This window comes from Pinus tabuliformis, chromosome 9 (assembly GCF_031772625.1).
Source record: "Pinus tabuliformis cultivar Carrire ecotype Pingquan chromosome 9, CPIR1, whole genome shotgun sequence".
In the NCBI taxonomy this organism is placed as follows: Eukaryota; Viridiplantae; Streptophyta; class Pinopsida; order Pinales; family Pinaceae; genus Pinus; species Pinus tabuliformis.
This window is the reverse complement of record NC_142307.1, coordinates 1,517,417,913-1,517,433,704: the sequence shown is the minus strand read 5'-3', so window position 1 is coordinate 1,517,433,704 and position 15,792 is coordinate 1,517,417,913. Positions and strand designations below refer to the sequence as shown.

Here is a 15,792-nt window from a genome sequence, read left to right as displayed (position 1 = left end):
TAAAAATGGTTTATTAGGTGAGTAACCCAATATTGTAGTAAAAGTATTTTTGTGACACCAAAATAGTTTGAATCTATTATAAATTTTAGGGATAAATATTGTTCGGGTATGATCCAAGTTCCATGCATTGTGTATTGATGTCTCTAGAGATTTTTCCCAACAAATCATGGAAAAATTAATAGATTTTAATCCAATAACAAATTTAACTTCCTATATTATTAAATTCTTATAATAATAATACCTCCATAAATAACTAATATTTTTATAACAATAATACAGCTTTAAATAAATAATTTATATTCAATTTTAAAGAAATAGATAATTTTCAAAAGCATTGAAATTATTTACCAACACTTCTCACGAAAATATACTCACAATGTTAAAAAATAAATTGCAAACTAGATTTTGGAAATTTTAATTTAACATATATTCATTTTCTCATATTAAGTTTCATCCTTTTACACACAATAAATTTAACTTGACAAATCGTTGAAATTAATCTAGTTTCAATTTAAATGATAATAATAACTCTTTTTTTGCTACCCCATGTCCCTGCCTGGGTGGCAACATGGGGAGGCAAATGGGAGATGGGATTCTATCAACTTGTTCCGACCTGGGATGATAAGCTCATGGTTTCACTTCACTGTCAAGACCCGAAAGAATACTTCCATCTACGAGCTTTACTCAGATGTGAGTCCTTCTGGAAGCAGTGTCAAACGAAGAAGCCCAAAAAGCATTAGCTCTCCCTGAAAAGGAGGTGATCCAAAAAGCATTAGCTCTCCCTGAAAAGGAGGTGATCCAGCCATACCTTCCAGTACGGCTACCTTGTTACGACTTCACCCCAGTCACTAGCCCAGCCTTCGGCATCCCCCTCCTCTCAATTTTGGAATAAGAGTAATTTTTTTGAAAAATAAAAATAACAAATAAGTAAATTTTAAGAGCAAGACACTTAAAAGTGTTCAATCACTGCACTTGTTACGAAACCAAAAAAAAAGTGATTCTGCCTAGGCCGTTGCGACAAATGATAGGCCGTTCATGTAATATAATATAAAGTGCGAAGAATGTGTGTACTGCTCCCTCATCTAAAAATTAGAGACCATAAAGATAGCTATTAACATGCGTATTAATGAATAATCATTGTAAGCTTCATGTGTAATGTGTAATGCAATATGTAGGATTGTGTGTTTCTTCTGCACATAAAAATATCACTGTACATAAAAATATCACTGTAAACTTGTGGTTGAAGAGTCTCCAACTGCAACTGCACGTCATCTGAGTGTACGTCATTCAAAAAACTTGTAGTGGTTGACACCATAGCAGTGAGTACTAACAATTTGTGTGACATCCACAGCTTGAAGTCAGATTTTGGCATGGAGAATAAGTGTAATGGTGCAAAATGGAGGAGTTTGTATTATATGTTTACACGGATTCGCTGTTGAGAGGTGGACAACTTATTCTAATAGTTTTTGTCTTTTCTAGAGTTTTGGAATTGTACGGGAACGTTTTCTTTTCAGTGGGACCTGCAATGGGAGTTCGGGAAAATTCCGAGAGCTTTGAAGACTAGTTTTTTTGGAGTCCCAGCGTCCCCTGGGGTTGGGGAATACAAAATTTGTAGGAAAATATGTTGAACTGCCCAAAAACATGAGCCTATGTTGAAACCATAGTTACCAAATTCGGGCGTATTGGCAAAAAAAATAGCAAATTTGGTGATTCGTTCAGTACCATTAAACATTCGGCCAAATCAAATTTGGTATGGTGCATGAAGTATTTTTCCATCATTTGAGCAATGGCAAGAAGAGGGAAAAAGAATTAGAAAATTCGTTGATTCGGTTTGGTACGAATAAGAATTTGGCCAAATCAAATTAGTACGGTGCATGAACAACTCATTTTTCCATCGCGTAGTCTAACAAGGCGGAGGAGTTGCCCGGAAAGTTATAGAAATTCCGGTAGATTTAGAGAAAATCCGGTAAGGATTTTTGTAAATCCAACTTATAGTTGTTAGACTTCAAAATTTTATGTGTCCTAGACGTTTTTGATGGTGCTGAATCCGTTTCCACGATCAAAAACATGATTCAAACACTGCCTCTATTTTGCTTGGATTCCGGCCACTTTTAGCTGTCTGGGCAATTCCTCCGCCTCGTTAGACGACTCCTTTTTCCATCACGTAGTCTAACAAGGCAGAGGAGTTGCCCGGAAATTTATAGAAATTCCGGTCATATTTAGAGAAAATTCAGCAAGGATTTTGTAAGTCCAAGTTATAGTTGTTAAACTTCAAAATTTTATGTGTCCTAGACGTTTTTGATGGTGCTGAATCCATTTCCACAATCAAAAACATGATTCAAACACTGCCTCTACAAGATTTTTTGAAATTTTTTTGCTCAATTCCGGCCACCTTTGGCCGGCCGGACAATTCCTCCGCCTCATTAGACGACTCCTTTTTCCATTGCGTAGTCTAACGAGGCGAAGGAGTTGCCCGAAAAGTTATAGAAATTCTAGCCATATTTAGAGAAAATCCGGCAAGGATTTTTGTAAATCCAAGTTATAGTTGTTAAACTTCAAAATTTTATGTGTCTTACACGTTTTTGATGGCGCTGAATCCGTTTCCACCATCAAAAACATGATTCAAACACTGCCTCTGCAAGATTTTTTGAAATTTTTTTGCTCGGATTCTGGGCACTTTTGGCCGTCCGGGCAAATTCCTCCGCCTCGTTGGACGACTCCTTTTTCCATGGCTTAGTCTAGTGAGGCGAAGGAGTTGCTCGGAAAGTTATAGAAATTCTTGTCATATTTAGAGAAAATCCGGCAAGGATTCTTGTAAATCCAAGTTATAGTTGTTAAACTTCAAAATTTTATGTGTCCTAGATGGTTTTTTATGGTGTTGAATCCGTTTCCACTATCAAAAACATGATTCAAACACTGCCTCTACAAGATTTTTTGAAATTTTTTTGCTTGGATTCCGGCCACTTTTAGCCGTCTGGAAAATTCCTCCGCCTCGTTAAACAACTCCTTTTTCCATCGCTTGAGCAATGTCAGGAAGAGAGAAATCAGCTGATGGTAAGAAAACTGTTCCCAGAGCTCAAAGGCCGGTTTTCAGTTCCTGTTGGGTGTATTGCCAGAATATCTAACCGCCGAGGTGCTCGAGTTGGCTCGAAATGCCGCAAGAGATAACAAGAAGACAAGTTTTGTTCCACGCCACATTCTATGGGCAGTTAGAAACGATGAAGCGCTAAGCAATGCCAATGGTGGTGCGTTGCCCAAAATTCAAAATGTTCTACTATTGAAGATGACCGCCCGACGCCTGAGTTTGAAATCCACTTAACTTGGAAAACTAATATGGTATTTTTAGGGATTCTCTGATATGGAAAAACTAATTAAAAAAAATTTGCAAATTCGAAAAAAATAATAAAAGAATAGTAATTTCTATATTAAAAAATTTATAAAATAATAAATTGCAATGTCAAAAAATATAAAAAACAATAAATTTTTCTTTTAACAAAAGTTATAAAATAGAAAATTGGTTGCAAATTAGTAATTTTTATATGAAAATAATAAAAAATTGTAAATTCTATATTGGATAAAATTATAAAATGCTAAATATCGTTTCAAATAGATAACAAAAATTAGAAAATAACAAATTGGTTGCAAATCATTGATTTCTATATAAAAATAATAAAAAATTGTAACTTTTATATTGGACAAAATTATAAAATAACAAATTTCATTTTCAAATTTATAACTTTTATTAAAAAAATTAATAAGTTTAAGTATGTGTAACATGTATACTATCTAATTTTTTCCGTATTGGATTTTATAGAGTCTAATTATTTCCGTATTGTATTTGAATTCGCATTCAAATTCGAATTTGGTAATTATGGTTGAAACCTTTGCAAAAAGAAAAATCAAAGACATCCTTAACACCGATATTATCTTGATGGATTAAGGAGGCTTGTGGCCCCTCGATGTCATGATGATGAGCGTTTCTTTTGTTGTTTATCATATCCGGAATTTCATGCTAATGAGTATTGATAATAAACTTGACATTTTAATATTTTATATATATCAAAAAAAAGACTCACGCTGATGAGTATTTCTTTCGTTGTTTATCATACAAGGGATGTCATGCTAATGAGTGTTGATAATAAACTTGACATTTTAATATTTTATATATATCAAAAAAAGACTCAGAAACACCCACATAATATATTTCTATATAAAAAAAATTGTATATTTATTATTTGTATATTTAAATTAATTTTAATATTTAAATATTTTAATTCAATATTAATTTTAATTATTATATAAATTATATAATTTTTATTTATTTTTATAATATTACAACTCCGTTTTCTGTAATTTCCACGCTCCAGAAACTCATCAAGTTATATATTATTACACAAATAGATTTATATTAATTGGAATAAAAAATTCAAATCTGAAATATTTATAGGAAATTTTATAATTTTAATTTTAATTTAAATTATTTTATCATAAACTGTCCGTTTGATAGCGACTAAAAATTTTAACTCTATTATGATGGGCAAATTTTCCCGTGACAGATATTTGTATGATCAAATCCCATTTCGGAAAATGATGCAAATTTTCCTGTGAAACCTAATTTTACGATCAAATTCCATTTATGAAAATAATGATTAACATTTCCTCAGTTTTGAAATTAATTAATTAAATTTAAAAATATAAAAATTTACTAAATTAAGTTAGAAAAAATTTTAGTGTTTAACCATTTTTCAAAAATTACCATAATTAGAATTATCTGCTACAAACACATCTCAAAAATACATGACTCATTGCCTGGTGGGTCCTGTGCAGTTTCTTGTTCCATGTCGCGTAAGTTCACGCCACTGGGGTGTATAGATCAACTTTACATATCTATTTTCATTTAAAATGAAATTCGAAGTACAATAACTATAAATTATAATTTATAAATATTATACAACTATGAGATGATTTGAAAGCCGTAAAGATCGGCATTATGAAAGTTGAGTTTCATGACGGAATTACGGCTCCACGTTTCTCGGCGAACAAACCGTGTATCTTTTTCGACGTAGTCTTTAACGCGACTTTTTGAAAGTCTTTCCGGCGATTTTTTCCGGTGAAAATCCGGCAGTAATTTATTGAAATCGAAGTTTGATAACTAGTTTCTGCACAATGAAACCGTCCCAGGGGTTTTTCAGGGTGCTGAATCCGAATATCCAGTTAAAAAACCATTTTAACTGCAACAAATCATGATTTCATCTCAATTTCTTCCGCCGGATTCCGTCACCGGAATCTCAAAAAGTCGCATTATAGACAACTCCATCTTTTTCAGCGTTTCCGAGTCCGCACGGACAGCCAAGAAGACATGTCTCTACAACAACCACACCGATGAAGCTCTGACGATTACTTCATGACGCAACTCAATCACAAATTGATGATGCTCCCGCGATCACTTGGTATCGCACCTTAAACGACACCATGCTTTCTATCCGCCTATAACTACAATTACGTTATCCGCGGAGAACTCCAAAACCAAAGATTTCTCGCAGATCTGGCTGTGGAGTTATCAATTTTGTGATCATCAATAGACGATCTATCTATCGGCAGCGTACATTTGATCATGTAATTACATAAGCTTTACAATTTTTTTGACGCTCTTTCACTTCCGAATCTGTACGCCTCTCTTTGTGGTTAACAAATAAAAATTAATGGCCGTCGTATTACATGACTGGAGGAATGTTGTCTGTGTGTTTGTTTTGGGCTTATCTCTGATTCTACTTTGTGGCAATCTTGGTTGGAGTTATGCAGATGATGAGCAAAGCTGAAGAGAAGCCACGAGCCCTACCTCCATTGGCTGTTCTCCATGATCATTGCAACATGGAGCAAAAAGAATGTTTGGATAATTGCACGCTCCTTTATAATCTTGCGTCAAATGATCTCCCCAAGTTTTCAATCTTAAATGAAGTGTTTGGCGCGTGAACGTTATCAAATTGATTCAAGTTGCAAAAATATCTTTTAGCAGATTTTCCCATTTTATTATATGAAACCATCTTCCCTTCATACTTCCCTTTCCATATTTCAGAATAGTTTTAAGTTTTAACCCCTTGTGGTGTGCAAACCTATAGCTCCTTAAAGACCACGTCAAAGGAAAAGATCTCGAACTCGAAGTTTAGAAGGATCCTGTTCGAAATCTCATGAGTTTATGCTCGTTTATTTTACTACAAATTCTTTTACTCTGGAAAATAGGACAAACAACTACAGAGATAAAATGGATCTATGTTTTTCTTTTTTAGCCCAGCCCTCGGGGCTGTAAAATCATTTAGATCCCGCTTTTTTAACGGAGATCTTCTATGCTTCCAACTTCATATTATAATCCGTTGCACTCTGGGCGCAGGATCTTCCCTCAGACCAGAGAGTTGTTGCAATAAATAGTATGCTCTGCGAAGCAAGTGCAAGGGTACAGGATCCTGCATTGGGGTGTGCAGGCATAATACAGCAGCTTCAACTCCAAATATCAGACCTGGAATCGAAAATAACTGCAACACAGGCAATGATTCAGAAAATACGTTCCCAACAGGCGCAACTTCTAGCCTCTATCCCAGGATTCAACAATAACTGTAATCCCACAATGAGCACAACTCTAAACGACGCCGACGACGAAGATGAGGACTAATTCAATCCCAATCTAGCGGATTGAATACAGTGCAGTTTCAGAAAATGGATACCAAATTGATAGAGAAGCTTTTTTATTTCCTTAGTTGTAACATCCCTAGATTTATGTAAATTTGAAAGTTACTGTGGTAAAAGACTAATACAGTTGTTGTTATGTTTTAAACAAAACTGTGGCAAACTAATTCTGATTTGATAATTATATTTAAATATTTTCTTGGAATTGCTGGCAGCCTCTTAGAGGTGAATCTTAAAGAAAATGATCAGTTGAGATAACTGATGGAACTACCCTTCAGGAGAGAAAAGGTCCTGACTGAGGGAATTCTGGGGGTGGACAGACAGAAGGAAAGACAATCTTGCTCCAAGAGCAAGGAAGAAAAAGAAAAACAAGGTTACGTCTGGTGAGGACCAGATAACCTGGCACAAGGAGTGCACTAATCCCTGTTGAGGGCTGGAGGCCTGCAGGATAGCTCGGCTCGGGGGGAGAACTCCGTCTGAAGGATGGATCTCATGGCTGGGAGGAGAGCAGAAATAAAGCTCAGGTGACTTTTTGTTTGAGCAAAACCATTCCTGACAGAGATAATCAGGTACGGTTCCAAACTAGTAGTCCCTGATAAATTATATACTGTGTATGGAAAGTACAGTGATTTAATTAGGAAAAGATTATGTGTTTCCTAAACAATGCTGTGAAAAATAGCATGGATATTGCATTTGGAAAAACTAAGTAAGAACTGTCCTGTCGTGGACCAGTCTGGGTTAGTACCAGACAGAAATAATAAACTGAGTATAAAAATAAGTTGAACACGGGTTAGGAAAACCCTGCTTCGGGACGGGCTACAGTGTAGCAGTCACGACCCCAGTGTTATTAGAGAAGGGGGTTATTAAACGGAAGTAAACTTTATATCTGGTAAACTGGGAATGCCGGGGCTGCAAACGAGTAAGGGTTGCATCTTTTGAAACAAAGAAAGACGCCGACTGTAAGCGAGAGGATAAGTCGGTTAAAAACAATTTTAACACAAAAACCGTGCATGTCCAACCGAAGGTTCTGTACAGAGAACTTTGGACAGTAGACCCAAGAGCCTCACCTTATGACAAGGGTTGACAACAAGTCTTTGGGCCTGTGTTACTGGCCGATGGTAAACCCGAGACATAGCATTTCCTGTATACAGACACATATAAACTACAAACTGTGTGCTACGATAACCATAACGATAACAGAAGAATAACCATAGCTCAAATGCTATAACATTAACGATTACTGTGGGAAATTATTTATATATGTGCAGATTTATAGCATGCAGACAGTATAAGAGACGTTCTGCTACCCGAGTCGGGGCATGAACTGATAATATCTTTTACTCATACTAAATCTGAGAAAGAAACTGTGCATGCGAGTAAACAGGGGACGTAAGTCTATTGAATAGCAAACCTGTGTATGCAACTGTAATAGCATGCATTAGAATAATACTAATGACTAGGTGAAAAAGCAAAAATCCGCTCAACAAAGAACAACAGCGGTACAGTTACAAACCCTAAGTCTGCTTCATGCATAAGGGACTTTAAACGAAAATAACCTGATACAACAGTGAAGATGCCAGAGGGCTGTAAAATGTTCATAACTGTATCGACAGTAAAAATAATCATTAAAACATATCAATACACTGTGTAAGGGAACGAGCCCGAAATGTTCATGACTGTATCTGCGCGTGAAGGCCAGATCTGGGTCATGCAAACCGTCAAGAATCCAAGGTCTGCCGCTAGGCGGCTACTTGTATACATATATTTACAAAGCAAGAAGAGAACAGGTGGGTATAATCAACCCAAGAAACCTTTACAGTTATTAACTTGTAACATGATAGACACATTCACAACTTAAATTAAGCCGCGGCCAACTGTGGAGGGTTCTTAACAAAGAAGCCGAAAGCGGATGGAAAACCTCAGTGAAAACCTGATCTGCATGAGACCACACCGGGTTTACGTGACTGTAAACCTGAAATTCTCCAAACAAATAAACTCTGAAACGCCGAGGATCCTTACCTGGGGTGTTAGGAGATTGTTGCAGCACAAGTCGATATGGAGATCGCCCGGAGCACAGCCAAACAACTGTATGAAACTTGACAGAAAATGTAAATGGCGGTAAGAAAACTCAGAGATAGCTAACCATTAAAGCAAACATAAGCTGAGGAACGAAAAGACACCATGATTACCTGTAAGGTTCATAGCAACGAAACCCAGCTCCGGAGCACTGCAGGTTGCAGCAATGAATGGTTGGAAGACGAACTTGAGCAGAAGTAGTGATCGAGCCGCATTAGCCGCGGACGTCAAATGATCTAACACGGTGAATGGCCACATAAATACCACCGATAAACCCTGATGGAATTTCCGCCCTCCGAACTCCAGAAAAGATCTAGACCGTCGAAGTATGGCGGGAGTTGTTGGCGGAGAAATCAATGTTGGCTCCCCCAAGGTGTCACATGGCTGGAGTAACCCGACCATGCCACCTGCCCTGGAAGGACGGTTCACAGTAAAGGCTGGAAAGAGCTGTCACCAGTTGAGTGCTGTGGCGAGACCATGGAAGGCCACGCCCATTAATACCAAAACGTTCAAACATCTACGGCAGCTATAACATATAATCAATACATAAACCAAACCCCAATGCTGACAGGGAGAAGCCGCGTGGTAAGTACAACTGAGACCCGAAGTTAAACACAGTCAATGACATATGTGGACAAGGATTATATATGTTAATGTAAGGGCGTGCCAACTGTATAATGATTTGTATATATATATTCTTTAATGCATGCCATTAGTATTTCGATGTATGAAGTACTTAAGGTTGAATTGTAACACCATAATGATAAGGTATAAGATGCGTAGGTAAGACGGAATTATTAATATGATGAACCTTGAACTTAATGGTGGTAATGTTTAATGGTTATAATGTTTATGCGTGTATTTTTTAAAAAAAAATTGTATGTACATTTAAGTGGGTGTGACAAGTGGTATCAGAGCTAAAGGTTGCAGTACTGGCGCCTTTGGGAATTGGTAGGCGGAAAGGATATTGAGGTACGCCATCAGTAGGCATTAACTCAGGTATGAGTTTAATCATTCGCATATTCATTTATTTCATACACTACTTTTGGCATGACAGGTGTGATTCATGTTTATAACTTCTTTGAGAAGTAAGTAATAAGTTGTTACATAACTACGTTCATAACATTGGATTCCTGATGAGGATAAAAGACAATGAAACTTTTGCCGCACTTACAAACAAAATTGAACACTCATTACACTTAAGCACAATAGTGAACACTCATTGAGGAAGTGACCACCAACTACCAACTTTTGATTTGCACATATGGCCATAACAACCATGCATAAATTGATCTAGATTGAAATTACAATGAACGAAACTTAATAAGCCAATGCATGAATATAAATCAGGGGGAACATCCTTGAATAGGATGAAAAATTGTTTTAAAAAGGACATTAGAAGAACCCCTTTAGATATTGAAAACATGCAATGAGTCAAGCAGCGAGACTTGATTGTCATAACTAACTTTGATTCAGTCTTGTCATGGATGCATGAAGATGATTGGTAGTTGAGATTGGTTAGTGTTGTATGACTAACCCATAGAACTTATATGCATTAATTGAATTGGACTAAGATTGCTACAATCCGTAAACAAGTGAAGTTGATTGATGTCACATGCATGGAATGTGTGTGTGAAGATTCTCTCTCTCTCTGTGCTATAGTTCTAGTTGTTTATGAGAAGAGTTCTTAATTTTATTCACCATGAGAATGCATGATGAATAGTATATGCTTATGTCCTAATAGATTTAAAGATGATTGCCCTCTAATTAATTGAAATCCATTAGCATGGTATCTGTTTATGTTAATCATTACTTGTTGGGAGATAAAAACCATTGGAGCCTCGATTTAATGATGGTTGAATTTATCTCTACTATGGGAATGATGAATTTCCTATGCATGTTGCATTCTAGTGTGAAGTTAAGGGTAGAGGCATGTTCAGTGGGTAACATTTCGAGGACCCATTCCTGGTATGATTACATGCGATAATTATTCATAAATAGACTACCTGTGTTAATGCAATTGTCAGTAAACTCTAAACTACCTTCCCCAGCTATAGATGCTTCCAAAGGAAAAGGAAGCAAGGAGAAGGAAGAAGACCGTGCTGTAGGGACAGACGGAGATGGAAAAGAAATAGCCAGGTCTGGTGATGACCAGATAGCGCAAGCTTTGGGTGTCAGAATCTTGCAGAAAACTCTAAGTCTGGGGACGACTAGATAGTGCTCGATGAGCATGTGAGTATTTCCTTGGCCATGCTTAAGGAGTTGGAAAATGATATCTATAGTGTGTTTCTGTTAATGATTTTCGTAATGTCTCCTTGAAGTCATTATTCGGAAATGGACACATAGTATTGTTATGATAATTGTTGCATCTAGCATCAAGTGGTAACTTTGGTGCGTGTGTGACACTTAGGAGATTATGCTTCTAATTGCATAAGTAGAGCAATTGCTTCCGGTTAGGGTGGTTTAAACTTGTTAGTTATGCATGTTGACCCAAGAATAAGATAAGTGTCTTGTTCACTTACTTGAAGAACATGTATGAATGTTTTATATGATTTCTTAGTAGAGAAAGTATTTGAATGCATGCAATAAAAGAATGGTTCTTTTATAGATTTTCGTGGTAAAGAAAAAGGGTTAAGGCATGCAGTTAAAGATTGATTGTTTATATGTTTTCTTGGTAGAGAAAATATGATAATACTTGCAGTAAAAGAATTGGTTATTGCTTCTTAGTAAAGAGAATAGGTAGTTCCTCCTAGTAGGACTACATGTGAGTCTTGTGAGAGAAATGTTTGTCTCTTGTTGTCTTTCTTGGAATAAAATCCTTGCTAAATATAGCCAAAGAATCTTCTTGAGAAAGAGGATGAGGCATATAAATGTCCTGAGGACATAGCATGGAAGGTGGCCAAGTTTTCTTGAATTAAAGTATGTATCTTTAATTGATAAAAGCTTCTTGGAAAATATATATATTTATATATGTATATGCTAATTGCATTATGATTCTAGTTAGTTTCTAAGCTCTAGTGATATGACTATGCATTACATGCATGATAAAAGATAACTAAGAATGTGCTTCTAGGCACATAGATATTCATCCCTAAATTCTTGAGGAAAGAATATATTACATATATACATAAATATCGTCTCCTCCTAAGAGTATGCATACTTCATGTATGAAGATGCATGATTTTATGAGAATTTTCTCGAAAATAAAAATAGAGGTTCTTTCCTTAAAGACACATTAGAATAGTGTTCATACAAGAACCAAAATCCTTACTTGTTGCATGAAAAGAACTATGTGCATTAAAGTAAAGTAATTGTGTTAGGAGAACACATTTTGCATATTGGTAGCTATTTTGATTTTGGAATTATGAGTCTGTGTGTACTTAGAGGAAGTGGTCATGTTAGCTTCCTTGAAAATAATAATCTCTTGGAGAGATTGTCTTGTTGAATGAGCTGTGTTGATTGCTTGATTTTGATACATAAAGGATAAGTAAACCTTGTTTTTGTATCTTGAATTTTTTTTATGACTAAAGATAGATATCTTTAATAATTTCTTGAAAGGGAATCTTGAGAAATCCTCACATCGAAAGATAGAGAAATGAGGATTAAAATGACTTCCTTTAAGAAAGAGGCATGTGGTTTGTCGTATGAAATGATGGTGGTCTTCTAGTGAAGGGAATAAGTGTTGCATACATTAAAAAAGGGCTTATAGGATAAGCAATAGTATGCACAAAGATTAGTCATTGTGACGTAAGAGTTATGTTCTTGTATGTTAGAGAAATTATGTTTAATTACACTAACAATGCATGACTAAAGTTAGCCATAGTAAACGAAGATAATACTCCATTAATGATGATTTGAATTGGAACAACAGACTATGGCAAAATTGGGAATGCTGAGAGTATTAACTCAACTTGGAGATGGAATAGGTGTTAACTGATGCATAGTAATATTTATAACTAACGTTGCTGATGGGATTAAGTAGTGGTAGCTTAACGGCAACAAAAAAAAAACTCATCACATAAATTGCTGCAATATGAAATGCAATTATAAATGAGAAAGAATGATGTTATATGATATGCATGAATTATGTTATTTGGAAAATTTGCATGCATACAACGTGTATGATGGATATGTTTCCCATCAATCTTGATGTTGTGGACCCATGTTGGGGTTAAGTGTAAATGCATGGTATACATGCATGTCTGTTGTGCTAATGATAATGTTCATATGGTTCATTGTGTAAATTACTTTGAGAAAGAGTATTAAAAGAGAAAATATTCATGCTATGTCTGGTTAGGATCAGATGGCATAAGAGGAAAAGAATTTTCCTGTGTACGCTATGTCTGGTTAGGATCAGATAGCGTTTACTGGTGATACCAGTGTAATTGCGGTCGAGTAGGACCTGCAAGTGCTTGGGTTGATGGCAATACCTGCACGGAGGGGTTGATGGTACTTGTTTGCCGGAGTTGGGTTGATGGCAATTACCTGCCCGGAGGGGTTGATGGTACTTGTCTGCCCGGAGTTGGGTTGATGGCAATTACCTGCCCGGAGGGGTTGATGGTACTTGTCTGCCCGGAGTTGGGTTGATGGCAGCTACCTGCCCGGAAGGGTTGATGGTACTTGTCTGCCCAGATCTCCTCTCCCTAGAATTCTTGAGCTGGTTGGCCAGTGGGATTCTATGTTAGACCTGGTAAGGTCTCTATCGAAGAAACTGTCTGGATGTGAAAATGACTCGGTTTGGTTATGGAAACCGGTTCCCATGGGTTGGGAATTCTTTAGCCTATTATGATGCTCATAGCTAAAGAAATGAATGAATCAGCTATATGATATGTTGAAAATAAATTCTATATATAGTTGTGTGAAATATGTTATGCACATTTAACAAGAAATGAGCTTAGTGCTCTATAAGGAGTAATTGGAAAAAAAAAAAAACTTAACTCCTTTATTGTATTATTGATGTTGTGAACATCTTAGTGGGAGCTAAGACAGTTTTTGCTTGATGCAATGATTGACTGTTTTGATGATTAGAGAATTATGTGCTCTTTTGGTACTTCTCGAGGTACTTTGCGGATGTCTTTGGTAAGAATTCGTTCAGTATGCACGTGGAACGGTGATTTATCATTTGATGATTAGTATTAGTGCTCTTTAAGTACTTATAAAAGTACTGTGATTTAGAAAGCATCTAACATTGCAATTGATTGCTAGTCAAAAGTATTTCATTTGACTCAAAATATAGTGACTAATGTGATTGAATTATTAGTCATATATTACAGGAGTTACTTACCATGGAAGGTTGAAGAGTTGTCCAACCACTATTAAATGTTTACATGAAGGTATTCATGATTTTCAAGAAGAGATGGTAAGTAATGGTAAGTAATGGTAAGTAGATACAGAGAATTGTTATCATGAATGAATAAGGGCCACGTGGTGGCGATTAGAAGTTGCATATTTTTGCAACTATTGATGCTTATAACTAATGATATTTCTTATGACTATATCATTACTATTTTTGTTTGTCGTCTTTTCTTGGAATGGAATCGCTGATTTCAAAAGGAAAGGATCACATTTTGTGTGGTTTAGATGGTAATACGATGAGTAAAATCGCAAGTTCTCAATGAAAGAAAAACACCGAGGACGGTGTTCCTGTTAAGGGGGGGAGTATGTAACATCCCTAGATTTATGTAAATTTGAAAGTTACTGTGGTAAAAAGACTAATACAGTTGTTGTTATGTTTTAAACAAAACTGTGGCAAACTAATTCTGATTTGATAATTATATTTAAATATTTTCTTGGAATTGCTGGCAGCCTCTTAGAGGTGAATCTTAAAGAAAATGATCAGTTGAGATAACTGATGGAACTACCCTTCAGGAGAGAAAAGGTCCTGACTGAGGGAATTCTGGGGGTGGACAGACAGAAGGAAAGACAATCTTGCTCCAAGAGCAAAGAAGAAAAAGAAAAACAAGGTTACGTCTGGTGAGGACCAGATAACCTGGCACAAGGAGTGCACTAATCCCTGTTGAGGGCTGGAGGCCTGCAGGATAGCTCGGGGGGAGAACTCCGTCTGAAGGATGGATCTCATGGCTGGGAGGAGAGCAGAAATAAAGCTCAGGTGACTTTTTGTTTGAGCAAAACCATTCCTGACAGAGATAATCAGGTACGGTTCCAAACTAGTAGTCCCTGATAAATTATATACTGTGTATGGAAAGTACAGTGATTTAATTAGGAAAAGATTATGTGTTTCCTAAACAATGCTGTGAAAAATAGCATGGATATTGCATTTGGAAAAACTAAGTAAGAACTGTCCTGTCGTGGACCAGTCTGGGTTAGTACCAAACAGAAATAATAAACTGAGTAGAAAAATAAGTTGAACACGGGTTAGGAAAACCCTGCTTCGGGACGGGCTACAGTGTAGCAGTCACGACCCCAGTGTTATTAGAGAAGGGGGTTATTAAACGGAAGTAAACTTTATATCTGGTAAACTGGGAATGCCGGGGCTGCAAACGAGTAAGGGTTGTATCTTTTGAAACAAAGAAAGACGCCGACTGTAAGCGAGAGGATAAGTCGGTTAAAAACAATTTTAACACAAAAACCGTGCATGTCCAACCGAAGGTTCTGTACAGAGAACTTTGGACAGTAGACCCAAGAGCCTCACCTTATGACAAGGGTTGACAACAAGTCTTTGGGCCTGTGTTACTGGCCGATGGTAAACCCGAGGCATAGCATTTCCTGTATACAGACACATATAAACTACAAACTGTGTGCTACGATAAACCATAACGATAACAGAAGAATAACCATAGCTCAAATGCTATAACATTAATGATTACTATGGGAAATTATTTATATATGTGCAGATTTATAGCATGTAGACAGTATAAGAGACGTTCTGCTACCCGAGTCGGGGCATGAACTGATAATATCTTTTACTCATACTAAATCTGAGAAAGAAACTGTGCATGCGAGTAAACAGGGGACGTAAGTCTATTGAATAGAAAACCTGTGTATGCGACTGTAATAGCATGCATTAGAATAATA

At 36.4% G+C, this 15,792-nt stretch overlaps 1 protein-coding gene and 1 pseudogene across 1 annotated transcript; one reads left to right on the top strand and one right to left on the bottom strand.

Moving 5' to 3' along the window:
* The first annotated feature begins 5,871 nt into the window (after nucleotides 1–5,871).
* LOC149154368 (LOB domain-containing protein 11-like) lies at nucleotides 5,872–6,667 on the top strand (annotated as a pseudogene).
* A 1,739-nt stretch (nucleotides 6,668–8,406) lies between these two features.
* LOC149154367 (uncharacterized) lies at nucleotides 8,407–9,015 on the bottom strand. The gene is made up of 3 exons (XM_089444126.1): nucleotides 8,871–9,015; nucleotides 8,701–8,766; nucleotides 8,407–8,616 (listed from the first exon to the last, which is right to left on the bottom strand). Exons 1-3 carry the CDS (start codon nucleotides 9,013–9,015, stop codon nucleotides 8,504–8,506), a joined length of 324 nt encoding a protein of 107 aa, XP_089300252.1. The 3' UTR covers nucleotides 8,407–8,503.
* Nucleotides 9,016–15,792: the final 6,777 nt, after the last annotated feature.